The 19,218-nt window shown below is 32.3% G+C and overlaps 1 protein-coding gene across 2 annotated transcripts in view; it reads right to left on the bottom strand.

Annotated features, from left to right (window-relative positions):
• Positions 1–19,218, bottom strand: part of LOC129002558 (tyrosine-protein kinase Src64B) — an 84,938-nt gene that overhangs the window by 7,014 nt on the left and 58,706 nt on the right. For both annotated transcript variants that reach the window (XM_054430447.1, XM_054430448.1), the window contains exons 2-9: positions 13,840–13,914; positions 11,604–11,747; positions 9,054–9,168; positions 6,824–6,922; positions 5,943–6,050; positions 3,938–4,083; positions 3,056–3,220; positions 451–707 (exon numbers count right to left, since the gene is read on the bottom strand). In XM_054430447.1, coding sequence (XP_054286422.1) covers positions 451–707; positions 3,056–3,220; positions 3,938–4,083; positions 5,943–6,050; positions 6,824–6,922; positions 9,054–9,168; positions 11,604–11,747; positions 13,840–13,882 — 1,077 coding nt within the window. In that variant the 5' untranslated portion in view covers positions 13,883–13,914. The remainder of the gene's footprint in view (positions 1–450; positions 708–3,055; positions 3,221–3,937; positions 4,084–5,942; positions 6,051–6,823; positions 6,923–9,053; positions 9,169–11,603; positions 11,748–13,839; positions 13,915–19,218) is intronic.

The raw sequence follows: 19,218 nt of genomic DNA, 5'->3' as shown, positions 1-19,218 counted from the left end.
CTGTTTGCCGCTAGCGTAATCAAATGGGGTTTCATTGCGTACTACTGTACTGTAATGAGTTTTACCGGACACCAATCAGCTGATTATACTGTATTTGGGTTTCCATTAGTGGTTATAAACAAAAACATAACCTCTCTTAGAGGTTATAACTAGTGATTTTTAGTCCTTTAGTTAGTGGTAATATATAAAGATTTGTACACACTTAGTAGTATGGCGTAAACTATCGTACGTAACTCGTCCAAAATGTGTTTACCGGACTCGTATGGTAATCCCGTACTTGACTTCGTCTCGCACGGGAACGACCACACACGTCCGGCAAACACTTATTTTCAGGACTAGTAACATAATATACTATTGCACTACCAATAAAGGAGGAAGAATATAAATGCCTGCTATGAAAAAAGGCTACTATTATTATGTATATTTAAAGGACTTGAAACCATTCTTTACCTGAGCAGCGATGTATATGAGGTCGGCGAACTGCAGCTGCTTGTCAATGTTCCGGAGCAACTCCAGCAGACTTCCCTTGTTCATATACTCCTGTACGATGTAAACAGGTTCCTCTTTAGAACACACGGCGTACAGCGCCACCAGCCGGTCGTGACGGAACTTCTTCATGATGGCTGCCTCCTGCAGGAACGCCTGAGTCGACATCGTACCTTGGCGCAACGTCTTGACTGCCACCTCGATATTGTTGCGCCACTTGCCTGTACGATAGGGAGGTTAGTTTTATGAATTACACTTAAGATTTAAGCTAACTGACTTTAAAATAATTAGAAGAAAATAGTGTTGGAATAGATTGTCTATATCCTGTGCTTATAGTGATAAATAAGTAATATAATTACATTGAAACAGGGAAAGTAAGAACAGCAGGGGATTAAAAAAAAATTACCTATCAAAATATTTGAATTGAATAATTTTGGTAATAAACAATTTGAAAATTGAAAGATCAATTGAAAATTGAAACATTTTCATCTATTTATCTATACTTATTTAATACGCAAGCACGATTTTTGTGACAATTACTCCTCCGAAACTACTGAACCGATTGACATGTTTTTGGTGTCATTGGAAAGAGGGTAACGTGAAGTTGTGCAGGAAACTTTCTTTTTAGGGAAATAATGAGAGATTGAGGCCCTGGAGCCCTTTAAAGTTTCATATTTCTCCATAAGGATAACATGGGAGATAATTTTTATTTACAGAAACATATGTTTGTTACTTGAAAATAGTCAAAGTCTACTACATAATAATTGCTGTGTATTATGACTCTTAATGTATACCTACTACATTTCAATCAAGGATTGTGTACCTTAAAGTTTACCCATAATGGATCTTACTACTTTATTTTAATGCTGGGAATAGTAAGATTTAGTGGAGAATAAGTTAGGTACCATGATTTAAAAACTTTACTATAATAATTTATGTATTTAAATCACAAATCTTTGACATTATTAATTCATTTGAAACTAAACAGCTGATCGACAAATCAAACATATCATCTACTTCATGTGAATAATGTTATTACACAAACATAGTTTTTTTTTAACCAATATCTTGATTCTTTTTTACTTGTGGGTGTATTTTGAGTTTGCAGTTATGAAAGCACCAAGCCAAGTAACTTTTTTCAAATTTTCTTTATAAACTAACAGTATTAATGAATTGCTACATGAACTTGACAAGTCAGGAAATTAATTGTCAGTTTACCAAGGGGAAGAAGAGTGGGTCCTTGAAACAGACGAAGGCGCAGACACCCAGTGGATTGCCAAGACACAGATTAGACTAATAAAAGGGGGCAGTGGTTTTATTGATGAGGAATATTAATACATCAAAAAGGGCCTTATTAATGGCACAAGGCTTTGTGATCAGAATGGTTAACAACTTAATAGAATGTAAAGTCTTAACTGGAACAAGTGAGTGGGGACATATTTTGATTTCGAGGATAAAAATTTACCCGTCTGAAACAAACTTACCTTTTAAAATGGAAAGATGCTAATTTCTGTTACCTTTGGCATTTGCAGTGCTGTTCTCACCCAGACCAATTTTAGTCATGAGCAACTATATTATATGTTGTTTTAAGTAGGCTACATCTATTAATAGGATAAGCATATTCGTTAAGGAAAACTCTGACCAAGGTAATCTTCCTGAAGGTAACTTTAAGGCTAAAATCGTAGTATTCATGGAAGTGCTTTGTGATAAAATATTGTAAAATATTGTGATAAAAATATTTTTTTTAGTGTTTGTTTTCTTCAAGCAGCATTTTTATGACCCTCAAAATATGCTCCATAGGCCTATTGGTTTGATATGATAAAATGTTTTTTTTTAAATGTGTTATAAAATCTTTAAAACATAACTACCCTATAACCTTGCTCGCTGCCTATAACATACTTGAACTTGAACACTTATTAATTTACTAAATATAATACACATACAGCTAGAAAATGGCTGGACAGCTTCCCTTCCAAGGCTTCATTATTATTGTATTTAATTTTCGACGTCGAGTCAATATATGATACGATGAATTTGTTTTCTAAATGCATATGTTATTTTGAGGCGCATTGAGCCGCACAGGTTCACTAGTACTTATTTAATACGCAAGCAGTTTTTTTGTGACAATTACTCCTCCAAACTACTGAACCGATTGTCATGTTTTTGGTGTCATTGGAAAGAGAGTAACGTGAAGTTGTGCAGGAAACTTTCTTTTTAGGGAAATACTGAGAGAGTGAGGCCCTGAAGCCCTTTAAAGTTTTGAATTTCTCCATAAGATTAACATTGGAAACAAAAATTGTTATGAAACTCCAGCTGTTGTCAGAAATCAATAGTGAGAAGAAGAGCATGTTAATATAAACAGGTAATAAGTTTGCTAATTTAACAGTACAGTACATGCTGACTTGGTTGAAATTCGTTTTAAAATAACGACTGTAATATTGCCAGCAATTGCTCGAATTCGAGCAACAGGGACACTAGTTTTATTTAATACACATTTTACTTGTACTCATAGAGCTTGTAAATGTGTTAATGTCTAAATTATCATGTCTAATGACCAAAAGACACTTACCGTACCAAACCTCGCCAAAGTTGCCATGGCCGAGTTTCCGTATTAGTTGCACCTCGCTACGGTCAATCTCCCATTGGTCCCTCATGTCGGGTGATAAGTCCCATATCTGTGGCTGAGGTTTGGGACAAGGACGAGCCAGTACGTGACACAGACCTAACGCATTCTCTGTAACATGGAGTATATCAGGTATTGGTATCATACATGTAGTCCTAGTAAGCAGGGTTTCGGTTTGAGCAATTTTACTTGTATCTTGATTTGCTATATAGCTTTAAACTGCTGCATGTAAACTACATGTTTCAGCTCAAATTATCATAACAAGTTCATATGTTCAGGTTGTTAATTTTAATAGTTTCGGTAATTACATATTTGGATCGTAGAGTAACAGTAAATTTTGATTAGTGTAATTTGTTCATATATATCTAGTGTAGGAATTTCCATATTGAAAATTTTGGTTTTGTCTCATACATGAAACTTGAAAGTGTATCGGAAAATGCCACTTTTAGTACCAGTAATGAAATACTATGCTTAATAATATTTAAGTTCAATTGAAATAGAAAATTGGATTTAAATAAGTTAAGAGATTTATTATTTGAATATTAAATTGACATTTTTAGTCTATGACAGCAGTAATTTCAGAAATTGTCTTTTGAAGAAATTAAGAAAATCAAATGAGGTTAGTCCTACTTTAATTTTGATTCAGTTCCGAGTTCATTCATCATTTATTTTTGACATACTTGGAATACATCAAATTAGTTATAGGCCAATGAAAAATTTGGCTCAATAAAAGCTGGAGCCTTAAGTTTTTTTTTTCTTTTAAAAGCTTGACTCAAACTCGCCATGTACACACCTCTGATAAATAAGGATTATTTTATTTGTACTCACTTGTGTAAGCCAGCACTAACGCAGGCAAGGTAGGGAAGGTCTGATTAGTAGCTATGTAGTAACCTCCGTTGTCTAAAGGTTTAATCTTGTAGTGTTTCACGTGATATCCTCTCGATTCCTCCCAGTCTTTAACACTCAATGAGTATCTGGCAAAAAAATCAGCGTTACTATACGTACTATTGCCATTACTAATTCCTTGAGTGTAGCCACAGCCACCTCTAATACAAGGCCGCGGCGAGCGAAAAGTGGCAACGTTGCATCAGTGTCTTGGTGTGCGGTCGTCTTACCATTACAGTGAATGGAGGAGTCGCGTACCGACGTACATAATCGTGTTTCTAATACCCTTAATCATTAGTAATGACATTGAACTTGTTACTACAGCATGCCAGATAGATGTGATGTGCCTGGATGCAAGAATAATTACTAAGGCTCAATTAAAAATGAATAATACATACAGTGTTCTAAGATTCTATGTGACCCACCGCGTGAGCAACAATAGCGTCCTGCTATTCTGCGGTCAAATTATACATCTTAAAACAATTCTTGTTTTTGTGTGAAACATTTTCATGAATATGAACTTAGATTTTTTTTTATTTAAGAATAAGAAATAATTTGTGTAAATATAGACGTGAGAAGTGAGTTTTAGGTGGTAATGCCGTACTATTTACTTATTTATTTGTCTATCTTATTGATAAAAGCTGTTGTTAAGTGATTAAAATAACTCAAATAACCAGCACTTCAAAGAAATAAACTGGTGTTTCTGTTAACTAGGCCTACTAGTAAAAAAAAGATGTACTACACCATCTAGGCTTACAATAAAAACATCATAGTCTCCGACTCCAGTCTGAATGTTGATGTGATTAACAATGATTCTATTAATATTGTGGAAAGCCATGTGGAGGCCTAGCTTATGAAATGGTATACAAAATGGCAAACGTTTTGCTTAGTAATTATTCAAAGAAAATAAATTATTTCGTCAGTAGGCTATGCCTTCAAAATGAAAACTTCAAATTTTGTTGTCGCTAACTTATGGTTTCCTCAGGTAGACTAAAACATAATATTCCTATTGAAAATTTTAAATCAATTTTATCTGAACAAATTGTTAGATGTTAGTTTCTACAAATCCCAAAGTCTCTACAAATATTAAAGTGGCAATAAGTTAGTCCTACTGTATTACCATTCCTGGTATAGTAGCTATATTTTGTAAAATTTAAGCCCAGTCTGCCTAGTAGTTTTTACTATGTTGAATAACACACACACACCATATATACAGACACCATGAGATTGTTACCGTATATAATAGTATAGATTATCGAATTAACAAAGGAAATATGTAAAGTCCATCTATTTTCAAATTCATCGTACTTACAATACGATAAATGCAACCAGTGTATATTTTTAGTTTTAGACATATTGTGGTATGTTTAAATTTTCCACTAAATAAACAACCTAGATTCAAATTTGTCTATTTTACCATACCCTAAAATCCACTAATATATGTAATTTAAACACTTTCATTCATGATACAGAGCAGCAATACTCTCATTGATGTTTATAGCCTAGCACGAGTGCCGGACCCAGGCGGCGGGTGAATGCGGCGTTGCCAGTTCGAACGTCGCGGCCTTGTATTGGAGGTGGCTGTGGTGTAGCCCATCTCTGGATAATCGTGTTGATTACATTTTCGCATATATTTACACTATTTACATTGAAGTTAATTTCAAAAAATAAAAAATGTCTGTTGCCAAAGCCGCAAGGAGCATAAGTTGGTCAAGAATTTTTTAGACTATTCTTCAACAGAGTACAGACTATTTTTCTTTATCCAAATTGCCAACTCTTATTTTAAACTAATAGGAAGGATATTGACTTGTTTGTTCTTTAAAAATGTTTTAAATTGCTGCTTTTAGTGCACATTAAATTATAAATTGACTATACTGGCTGGATTACTAAATATAAACATAACTTATTTACATGTTTTGTGTATTTTAATTAAAACTCTAATACTTACCCATGAGGATTATGTTCAGAATCCCGAACTAAGAACGTGCCTCTTGCATTCTCCTCTAGCATTAACAGCTTTTCAGCTTCTTTGCGGGAGATTTTCCCAAAGAACCAGCTGAAAACAAGAAAGAACCTGTTTATGAACAGTTTTAACTCTGGGGGTTTTTGATAGGTTTGTTTTTTACAGTGAATAAAAAATACAAAATGTTTTGTTACAACCAAAAATATATAATTACTTTCAAGAAAAAAGAAGTTGCACAGTGTTGTCTTCAAAGACATTAGGTCTACGTCCCTTACTATTTCTAAGAGTGCTAAGTTTCTAGGAACTTTTTGTTGTTTTACTAGGCCTACTCATCTAGAGTCGCAGTATGACCAAAATTACTATCCTTGTAGCTAAATGTTTCTTTTAAATAGAGTGTAACAGATATTTACGTATATTTGCAAACCTATTACCTTCCTGAGCTAGTATAAATTTCCAATCAGCCACTGTATGCTCGGACCTTTTCCGTTATATGAATATGACTGTATAATTGGTACATAACAAACAGTTGGAAGTTTTAATGCTGATCGTTTCTTCCTACTTTAGCCTGGAAGAACTTTCTGGTCCTATTAAAATTCCAGAGATAATGTAGAACCTTGGTAATACATTACTGAAAATATTATATTATTATTTTTATAACATTGTCTGAAGTGTTAGAGCTAGCAAGTGAAATAACGTTGGTCTTTCTCCTCCTATTAACAGCAACCGGCTGGAACATCCTGGACGAAAAAGTAATATGAGAAATAATAGGCTAGTATTTTTTAAAAACTGTATTGCTAAAAAGCTAAGGAACGTTTCTGATTATTATCGCAAAGTAACGGTATTTCCCATCTCTTCGTTATACTCACTCTTCACTCTCTACGGATTTCTCCTCGGCCACAAAGTTCCAAGGTATGAGACCCTCATCTCCAGTTTTGAGATGTCTAACTCTCCACCAATCCGGCTCACTACAACAAAACATTAACAGTTTTCAACTATCTTTACTGAAATCGACTAAAAATCAAAAGTAATTATCTAGTATTTCAATATACACAATGAGTCAATCATGCACACTGTTAGTCTATTACCCTACTCTGGATCTAAGTGGGAAAATTAAAAATTTTATCTATTACATTTTTTGGTTTTTTTGTGCATTTGTTTTTCATGTTTTACAATTATACAGTAAAATCGCTTTGAACCACACTCCATTAAACCAAAACCCAGGGAACAATAAAAATGTAAAATAAATTGAAAATTAACTACGTAATGGGAATTGATTGACGAAGCGTACGTGGTTGGCTATCACTTACAAGATAAAAATAAAATCCAGAAATCAATTAAATATAAATTATTTTAAGAAATATACAAGAGCTCGCCCCGTTGTCTCAAAGTCGACCAAAAGTATGTATTGTGAAACACTTCTCTATTTTTGCCCCACGCTGTAAATAAAACATGTGATTGGAATTTCTTCCAATTGTTTTGATCTTATGTTTATATTTTTTTTGTTATTTTGTCACCAACATGGCAACTCATAAGGACCATGTTAGTTTTTTAAAATTTTAAATTCATTGTTTGTGCTTGATTTGGAGTCTAAATTTATACAGGGATTCTGCACATCTACAGGAAAATATCTTTCATTTTTACCAACCGCGTGAAATTCGGTCCAGTAGTACGGTCAGGATAGCTGTCATAAGTTTTACAAAATGTTTTTTAGTATTTAAGATGTTATTGTATATATTGTTATGGATTTTTATTAACTAATATAGTTTGTAAACTTTATCCGCTGATTAACTGGAAAATAGGTTAAAGAAAATGGCCAAGCCCCCTTTATTATGTTTACTGTTTCGGTGTCCTTTTATTATTATTTTGCTACTTTTCAATTTTCACATTTATTATATTCAGTTTAAACCAAATAAATAACAGGGGGGGAATGTAGATTTTAAAACTGATCGTTGACTCTTATTATACAGTATCAATGGTACTATACGCAATAATAAGCATAAAGCCAAAAAAGAAGTTATTCAAAACACGGAACCAATAATTGACTTGTAATCCAAATATTGAGTGACACCTGTGATAGGAAGCCAGTAAATTCCTCGGTCTCAACTTGAAATTAAGTTTTTAAATATTCAACAGAAGTCTGAAGAATTAAAGCTGATTGACTGAGGGGAACTCTACGACTAATGAAAAACTGGAGTCAATAACTTGATAATGGTCTGTTAACAGCCATCTTTGATGGTGACAATAATTCTTAAACTGTCATAAACCAGTGAGTGACAAAACAATTAATACTCCTAACAAAGATGTCTTGACAACTTAAAACACAGACATTAAATTTTTATATCTTACACAATCAGGAATTAGTGAATTACTATGTGTAGATGTTAATTAAATAAATGTATTTTTGGGGGGATTACTAAAAAATTATGGAAACATTATTAATCCAATTTTTTAGAGTGGCAAACTTAAGTATGAAAATTACAGTACATTGAATTCATATGAATTCCCAGTTTTAATACAGTGTGCAAAAAAATAAATTATTTTTTTCTTTTATTTTTTTCATTTTCTGGATATGAAATAGATCTCATTTCCACAAAGGCAGTTCTTAAATATGTTATTACTGTATTTAAAGAGGATACCAACAGCTAAAGTCAAAGACAACAAACATGGTAGTAAAAACATAATAAAAATAGTTTAAACTTGATCAACACATTGATACACAATACTATTATAGTATTTAATAACATTGATTTGACCACTAAATCTACCTACAAACCTTCTTATTAATGTGATTTGTTAGAAAATAGATTTACTATAACCCTTTGATTCCATAAAATTATTTACCAAATTTAACTATACTTATTTTTATCATGTTTTTCCCATCTTGTAAAAAAGGGCAAATACATAAGCAGTAAAATGCCTGAATTTTAGGAATGAACATCACACAAAAATTATGTTCAGGCACTTTTCTTTTTATAAAACAAGGGACGACATGATAAAAATCGGTATAGTTAAACAATTATGTAAGGGGTTCCAATGATTCAAAGATTACAGAAAGACACTGATACAGTTGAACCATATACCATATATAGATCTTACCTATCGTCCAGTATCTCCATTCTGTCGCCTTTGATGAACGAAACATCGGCAGCTTCTCTAGACTGGTAGTTGTACACGGCCACCACGATACGACCTCTCGAACAACTTGGATGAACTACAACAATACAAGGTCTTATGTACCACATCAATACACTAGTGTCATTAAAGTTTTTTTTATTCTTTAATTTTAATATTTTGCTATTAAAACCTCAGCAGCCAGTCATGAATACTGATTCATACAACGATCTAAAGATAGTCAAAACTGAGAGTCTGACATTGCGATGAACAAGTCATCGGAGGGTAGAGGTTAATAGGTAGAATAAGTAAATTCTTGTTCTTTGATAGATTATTTGCCAAATAAACTTGGGAACCTGACTTTTTGCATTCAAATAAATGTTAAATATGCAGGAATCATTGAATTAGGAATATAGGGTTTGTTTTAACAATAATTAAGCATTATGAGAAACTAAATCCAATAGAGTATGTTTTCTGTATTAACTATTTAACATTGCTATTGCTTTATTTCATAATGGTGTCTAAACTGAGTAATTTGACAATACAATATTCAGGGATTACATACTAAGAGTTCTTATTGACAATTTTTAGCTTAACGGTTAATTTTTTTTTTGTAAACTTTTTTGGTGATCAAAAAACTTCCTGTACCCATAAGTAATTGAATATCAAGAGTGAACTATACTGTTATTGTATGAGAGATAAGCCAGTTAGTGAATGTTGTGATAAGATTAAGAATAGAACAGCTGTGTTTTGCTTATCAGTTCTTGTAAGTAATGAAAATTCTTGAGATATGTACTTATTTTGATAAAGTGGTTAATTATGATTACGGTATACAATTCTATTTTCTGAGTATCAATTTAACCTCAGAGACAAGTTCTCATTCGACAACAGTTTATAATTTTCCTCCTTTTCAACCAAGAATGAGCAACTGTAAACATAGTTTTTCTTCACATAATTTTAAAATTACCTTCCTATTTAATGTAATATTTTTTACTGTACACACATTTTAGCACAAAGATAACCACAGTTTGTATTTTAAAATTAAAACTACACTGTATGCATTTTGTCCTGTTGATGTGTGGGAAAAATAAAAAAAACCTGTTTCAACTCAATAGAAGGGTTTTAATCGTATTGGCATTCTTTTCCATTCAAGAATTTCATAAGTTAAAATCTCATTTTACAAGCTATTGTATGTTTAAATACATAAATATTTATGTCCATTGATTGTTCTATTTTTTTCCATTGATATGTTCAATTAGCTGGGTGTATTGAAACAAATCAACTTTTGTTTTATATTTAAAGTAAAGCTAATATATTCCTGTATCCCTTGGTTTTAGAATATTTATAATTATTTTTAGATAGAGTAGACTAATAATTCAATCCGGTATGTTTTTTCCTTCGTGATGGCATTATTAATGTTATTCTTAGGTTGTCGGTTACTCATCACTAAAATAAATTAATCACAATTTACTAAAAAATGTCGAGGTATATTTCAAGTTTACATCAAAACTCATCTTCAGCCTCTAGTAACAACATATCAAGTAAATAAACTATGATTTATAATGTTTGTTTATAAATGAATTAACATATGTTTGAATTATTTTAAAATTAAGTTAGTAGGAAAAAATTTTTATATGTATATATTATGTAGATGTCACAGTTAATTTATTATTGTTTTTCCAATTTTAATTTTGTTCTCAACCTCTTCTCGAATTAAAGTGCTACAACTTAGTGCTACAATCAGCCCTATGTTTATACCTTTAATTCGAGAAGAGGTTGAGAACAAAATTAAAATTGGAAAAACAATAATAAATAAACTGTGACATCTACATAATATATACATATACACATTTTTTCCTACTAACTTAATTTTAAAATAATTCAAACATATGTTAATTAATTTATAAACAAACATTATAAATCATAGTTTATTAACTTGATATGTTGTTACTAGAGGCTGAAGATGAGTTTTGATGTAAACTTGAAATATACCTCGACATTTTTTAGTAAATTGTGATTAATTTATTTTAGTGATGAGTAACCGACAACCTAAGAATAACATAGACTAATAATGTTGCACTATTTCATTTATCAACCTGTACATTTTATGAAATAAAGGTTATATTTATATTTTTTCCAAGAGGTGACCTCTTTTAACCTTGCATTGTCGTCTACATAGACTACTACAGATCTGTACATGAAACGTTACAGTGAGCAAAGCAAGGAGTGAGCAGCAAGGAGTGAGCCGGTACAGAACAAAGGTGAAGTGTACTGATAAAAAGTAGTAGTGGGTACCAGGAACCCAACCCACGACACCGCTGCCTTTGGCCTGAAGTCCGTGGCGCTACTGACAGCCACAAACACACCAATAATTTGATACATTTGATTGAATTAGTCCAGATGAATGAGAATTTACCGTATTGAGAACAAACACATTTAAGGTGGATTAAAACCTTTTTCCAGAATTAGATTGGTAACCTTTGTGTTAACAGTTCTTTAACCACAGTCCAACAATACAACAGACTAATAACTTACAGGGTGTGGTAGGTGTGCGGATGATGTCGTGACCCTGTCTCTTGACGGTGACTCCGCCAGCTCTGTTGGGGTCTGGGGTGTATCTGGGGTCTCCTGGACCCACCTGGCCTTCCAGACCTTCTCCCTTGTACCCATGGTGGTACACTGCAACACACCATACAAATGTCACATACTCTAATACATTTTCCAACCTAAACAACATAGTCTTGTTGAGATATAGGCCTAATAACATGTAATCTTATAGATTGATCATTCTAAGAGATCAGCTCAAGAAATTTTTTGGTTTCTGTTTGGTTTACTTTTAGAGAATTGTATTGTGTTACTTTAAAAATTTTAATTAAGTATAGTAAAACCAGACAGCTTGGTAACTGTAATCTGGTTTTAGCAAAACCATATAAAAATTCAAATTGACCAGTAAACTAGCAAGACAAAAAATCTTCTGATGTGGCACAACAAGTAGTCAACCAGAATCGGAATGAAATAGAGCGCGATGAATTATTTTAAGTATTATATAAATATCGTGTATGGATCAAATTTTAAAAACAAAATGTTGATTTTTTAAAGATGTAAGATTGATAGAAATTACAACAATGTACAAAACAAAGTTGTCTTAAAATTCCAAATGTTAATTAAACAAAAATATCTGAATATGCCTGGCACTTATTTTCAGTTAATTGAGGTTTTACTGTATAACCTTTTTAGGTTAAGAATGTAACAAAGAGGGCCTAAGTTTTAAGGATTTCACGAGGATAGAAGTCTTGCTATAGTGGGGAAGAGTACAACACTCTAGAACCAGGAACACAATAATTTACACTACACACAACAATCAGAATATTTCACTGTCACTTATAGACCTTTTCACCAAGGAAGGTTTTTTTCAGGCCCAATGATGACCACTCTAAACTTGCCACAAAAAAGAATTAAGTGTAATTTTATAGATTTTCAACTTTGAACAATTAGTTTGTTTCTCACCCCATCATTAATTTATAAAATCCTGTACAAGCCTGACTTAATTAAATACACCAGATCATTATGTAATATTTTGGTGATGTAGATTTTAATCAGTAATAAAATCGTACAATCGCTTATTTAAATAGTCAATTAAACACAATCAAAAAGAAACATCAATCCTGACACCTTGAGTACATCCTCATCCACAAGGCTCTCCACAAGGCCTTCCCATATGAAACCACAGAATAAAAAGTAGCCACTCTTTATTCTGTAATCATACCAGAAGGAAGTCGAGTGCCAGAATAAAATTTGTAAAACTGATCATCATTTTCTTCTAAGATCCAAGAAACAATTTTACTTCTTGGATCCGTTCCATGCAAAGGTTTAAAGTATCAAACATTTATGAATTATACATGTATTTTTTAAAGTTATTTGATTTTTCCTAATTAATCAGTGGGGTGATACTAAGTATCTACTGATTATCTAATCTGAGTATCTAATGATTAATAAGTCTTATTAATCAGCATACTATCTATGCTGGTAGTAAAAATCATTTGACTGTGCCACACCAAAATTTTTTTTAATTATTCTGTTACCTCAATCACAGAACATAATCATAGTCATTTATATGTTTACAATCCTTGAGGATCACATTAATACAATTTAAGACATGTTTCTCCAATACTTCTAAAGTGTTCCTACTCAAATAAGAGATAAACATGTAATCTACAATGACACACTTGGGCTTATCAGACATTAAACACACATCAACACAAGCTTCAGATTTTATAATACAATGTTAAGTCTACTTGACATATCATAGCCATGCCGAGAATATAGTATACACAATTATATGAAGCTTATAATTTGTCAATATTGATCTAGTTGTAAAAACTATGGAAATATTCTATTAGTCCCGGAGCCCAACTCTGAACATTAAGAGCCAATAAATCAAATATTCAAAGGAATATTCAAATATTCAAAGCTCTGAATCATTTTTCTATTTATTAACAGTATTCATTTATTCTTCCTTGAACAAGAGATAGACCTAATGGGATGTATTCAAATCCCTTAACCCACCCCTTATCAAGAAGGGCATGGTAGAAATATTCAAAGCCCAGAACCCTTACCTGCCTGAATCCTTGCTCAATCAAGAAAAGGACTAATAAGAAATATTCAAATCCCTAAGCCCATCCCTGATCAAGAAGAGCTTCTGTGGCCAAGAGGAAATAAAAAAGGTGGGGATTTTTTTTAGTCCTTTATGTCAAAACAGTTCTAGACTCACCGAGTGGACGGTCCGGGCCGTGCCGGCTACAGCACATGCCCATGTTGCCTTCTCAGTCAGGTAATCTCCATCCGTCTGAAAGAAAACATACGGAACATGAAGAGAATACATCATATACCTTTTCTAACTATTGTTGAAGAACTCATTACTTTGCGTCGTCGTCGTCAGTTGTAATTCACTGTCAGCCATTCCACCATTGCTATGAAATGCCATCCTTGGTGGATAGGGTGAGCCTCCACTAAACCGGTGTCTTATAATTCAGAGTACTCTGGCAGTATTTAATCAGTGGTAGAACTGATGTAAGGAAAAATACCTGCCTGCATTGTAAATAAGTTATTGCAATAATACACTCAATTACACTAAAATCCTAATTAGGAAAAGTAAACGCTTTCTTAAGACTCTACTAGTAAGCCTTGAACCCATCCAAGAGAGAGATGAGAGTGTGTGAGGGTGATGAGAGTACAAAAAGAGTGTGATGAGAAATATTCAGAGCCATACACCCATCCTTAACCGAGAAAGATCTGATGGAAAATATTCAAAGCCCTAAACCACTCCTTAACTGAAAATGATCTGATGTGAACTATTCGGAGCCCTGAACCCTGTAACCTAACCACTGAGGATGGCACTTTACAAAAAGGGCAAACAATTGACTTAGCAAGGAGGACAAAGTTTAAAAAGAAAAGGTTGATGGATTCTAACACCAACTTGGAAAATCCAGTATAAGGGTAAATGGCTAAATCAATGTTTGAAGGATTAAAAACATTTTGTTTTATTAATTACTTGAGAATAAGATTGACATTACGTACTTGGATTTGTATTGGATTCTAAGGCTAGTTACATTCATAATTAAGTTTCATATTTGAGATGAATAAACACTTCTATGGCATAACACAAGGGAAAATATTCTTACCCAATTCAAAAGCTGAAATTGGATAAATATTTTTCTGATGAAACTATTAAATAACAACCCAACCCTGTTTCTTATATCCAGGCCAACATAATGTATGCAGCAAACATATTACATTGTTTAAACATGTATTTTCAAGTGATCCTGTTGTATAAGATTATAGTTCCAAGAAATATTGCATTATACTTCATACTTTGTAGTTTATTGGATTATTGCAGAAATATTAAACTTATGAATAAATTATGACCTACTAAAATGTCTGTGATAGGATTAGGTTCTAGAATCAGAGACCTCCGCATTACTAATTCAAAGAATATAAATACACTACCATCCACAATCAATCATTAAAATTGTGTCCCAACAAAGTTTTGTCATAATTGATAATAGTTTTGCTCTCAATTGCTTTCAACAACTGACACAAATAAGTTGTGTCATAAATTTGGTTATTGATTTTACTCTAATCAATAACTTATGATTTTCAACACACAGAGAAGTAGAACAGAATTATTGAGCAAGTGGGTTGTGTCATATTACAGGAGGGATGATTGCTATATCGTTGTTACTGTTGAAAGGTGGATTAACTCTTCATTTCTGATGGACAATTGTTTCAACTGGTTTAGATTCTCTTTTGGGCATGTTTGTGAAACTTAGTCAATATTTTCTGTCCTCTGTATTCGTTAAAATTTTGTGAATTATTTTGTGTTTTGACATGAGTTTAATTTTAAAACATTTTAAACAAAAAAAGTTTAAATAACTGGTTTATAAAATCAAAATGCTATCCTTGGTTCATTTTTTATAATTTTAAATTTGTTCATTATAAAAGTGTTTTTGTGTCAAAGGTTCGCACTAACCTCAAACAAGGTCATATTTCAGATCCTAAATCATTGTTAATCTTGTGTTTGGATAATAAACCGTGGAAAATGTTGTTCAATGATCTTTAAAAATACTGTAAATTACCATAAACAACAATGACTAAACTGAAAAAAGGAATTAGCATCACCAACAACAATTGTTAGACCAAAACTGCACAATTTACCATCACCATCACAGAGTTAACCAAAACAACAATTACTACCATCACTGACAATAAAACTAATTGACACATACAAAATACCTAATCTGTAAAAAAATATATAATCTCAAAAATTACTAGAAAAATATAAATAATTTGACAAACTGTAGCCTATATAAAAAAATCAGTTTTTAACAAACTATAAAAGTTTTGATAGGATTCGGTGTTTTCTCGACTTGATTTAGTTACGTTGAACTGAGAATTTTGTACTGAAGACTGGACATTATACTCAAGTTAGACTGGAACTGTGAAAGGCCTCTCTGTAAACCTCTTACATAGAGTAATTAACAGCTTACTGTCACAGAGGAAGCAAAGTCCTCAAAGAGGTTAATTAATTTAATGGAAACCAAGTTATATATGTCTAAAACCAAAACTTATCAAAATGTGTTGACTTCCACATGAACAAATATTTTTAAAAGTTGGTTGCTGTTATTCTACATTTTTCTTTCATCTCATAAATTGAAAAACAAAATAAAATATGTTAGTTAGCGGAAAAGAAACATCACGTGTCTTTGTATCAAAACTTATCAAAGTTTTAAATAATGTTTAATATTTCTTATTTAAATACGTTCTTTAACATTGCGTGTAAGAAGACATTGTAAGAGAAGAAGAAATGTACAACAAATCTAATTTAATAGAGACAAAAAAATATAGGGTAAATATAGGGAAAGTGCAAAAGTCAAAATTCAATCAATAAAGCAACCAAATGGCAAATACCCCCTGCTGCAAATATAGTTGCTGCTGACTAAGGGGATTTTCATTTGTCTGATTTGATTTTTACTCAAATATTTACTTAAACTTGTCATACTTAATCTCTATTTAAATAACATTATATTTAATGAGTACCTAGGTTTGCTGCTACAGGGAAGGAAAATATTTTTTTATAAATATTAATACTAAAGCATAGATGAACTATTAGTTAATATTGATCAAAATATAACCATAAACATTAGACAAAAACGCTTCTTCAATTCATCTGAGAATCAGTATCTAGTTTGGAATTGCAATGGCGCAAATCACTTTTCCAAAAATATCCATTGGAGGCCTGTCCAAATAAGAGTAGGGTTGGGGAAAGAAGGGGGTTGTAAATTTGGAAACCCAAACTGCGCGGCAAGGGGCAAAGGTGACATGTCTGTTGTCAAGACTAATTGGGAAACCTTTGAACATCGCGGGGGAAATAGACTTTACAATTAACTCAACGAACTAATTTGTCACAAACGCCTTAAAATATCAAACACTTTCGGAACTTTCCCATATGTTTTGCCGGTACATTTACTTCACTTTGCCCGGAAAGCTACGAACGTACGAAGCGGGAAAGTATCTGTATTTTAAAACCGAGAGTTTTTATTAGATGAGAATATTTAAAACAAAAATGCGTAAAAATATGTGAAATAATGATTTTTTACCGAACTTTCACTAAAAAATTAACGTTAAACAAGTGTCGAGTACCTACAGCAAGCAAAACAAATAGACTCAATTTCACATTTAAGGATCTTTAAAAAATATCTTTGGTACGTAAAACGGTTTCAGGAGTAAACATTTTGACCTGAAGGCAAATAGAGTTGTCATTTCAAGAATCGCAATAAAATCGACTATCGCAATTATATATCGATGCTCGTATCAATGTTCAATGATTTAATCACATTTCAAAATAATTAAAATCAATCATTAATAATCAAGACTATACTTAGTTCGTCACAACTACATATCAATCACTGCTTTTGTCTGAATATTGATAATTACAATAATACTTGCATTACCAATTGTGTAAATCAAAGAACGATCGTACCTATATATTGATGTTAATCATTTTGACATATAAATAATCGCAATTATTTACCATTCGTCACAAACATATATCGATGATCGCAATCACACACTGATTACAATCACAAATCAATAACAGCCAATTTCGTGATCATAGTATATCAGAAGATACCAAAAACATATATCGATGATCGCAATCACACACTGATTACAATCACAAATCAATAACAGCCAATTTCGTGATCATAATATATCAGAAGATACCAAAAACATATATCGATGATCGCAATCACACACTGATTACAATCACAAATCAATAACAGCCAATTTCGTGATCATAATATATCAGAAGATACCAAAAACATATATCGATGATCGCAATCACACACTGATTACAATCACAAATCAATAACAGCCAATTTCGTGATCATAATATATCAGAAGATACCAAAAACATATATCGATGATCGCAATCACACACTGATTACAATCACAAATCAATAACAGCCAATTTCGTGATCATAATATATCAGAAGATACCAAAAACATATATCGATGATCGCAATCACACACTGATTACAATCACAAATCAATAACAGCCAATTTCGTGATCATAATATATCAGAAGATACCAAAAACATATATCGATGATCGCAATCACACACTGATTACAATCACAAATCAATAACAGCCAATTTCGTGATCATAATATATCAGAAGATACCAAAAACATATATCGATGATCGCAATCACACACTGATTACAATCACAAATCAATAACAGCCAATTTCGTGATCATAATATATCAGAAGATACCAAAAACTTATATCGATGGCCGCAATCACTTATTTATCACATTAATCCATCATCCAAAAATAATCGCAATCATATATCGATAATCGCAATAATAAACCGATTGCAGTCGTACTTTCGTTTTGCAACAATCTCAACACAGATCTGCAGATGTATTTTGGTAGTTCGCCAAAGGTCGCAAACAAGATGGTTGGATTGGTGGATTGATGGTCCCAAAACTGGATTGTCCTTTTACGGGACCGACTCTGTTTCGGAGCTTTGTACAAAGTGAATAATGAACAAGGGAAATCGTTTATTCGGCTGATAACTTGGAGAGGTCATATCTCGAATGGATACAGCGATTGGCGCACTCTGATAAATCCTTGATAAAATATAGTTTTGCGCATTAAATTCATCTACTAATTATTAAACATGAAATATGGAACTCCACAAGAATATTTCCTCCACAATCCTTCAAACAACACAAACTTGCGATCGCAAACAATGAACTTTTAGCAAAGAAGTAAAAATGGTATTTTAAGTTGTAACGTTGGCATCATTGTTGTATCTGGGAATTTCTAGTATCCACATCTTTTAAAGGTTTTTGAGTATTATCGTTCAAATTTATTTAAATTAAATTAACTATTGTATTGAACTTAGAAGATTTGCGCTTTGGGATCAACAGTTCAAGAATGTTGTGACTTCATAATTTGTATGAGATAAGTCACAATGGTTATAGTGACTCACTTTATTTATTTACGGGATGAGACTTGTGGATAAAAACAAATATTTGTCTGGGCAAAAGAGAGAGATTAGTGAATATGAAACTAAACGTAATAAA

Source organism: Macrosteles quadrilineatus, unplaced genomic scaffold (assembly GCF_028750875.1).
Source record: "Macrosteles quadrilineatus isolate MER2022 unplaced genomic scaffold, UCM_ALF_1.0 Scaffold_9__3_contigs__length_116548681, whole genome shotgun sequence".
In the NCBI taxonomy this organism is placed as follows: Eukaryota; Metazoa; Arthropoda; class Insecta; order Hemiptera; family Cicadellidae; genus Macrosteles; species Macrosteles quadrilineatus.
The sequence above is the reverse complement of the archived record's forward strand: the minus strand, read 5'-3'. Positions and strand labels throughout refer to the sequence as shown.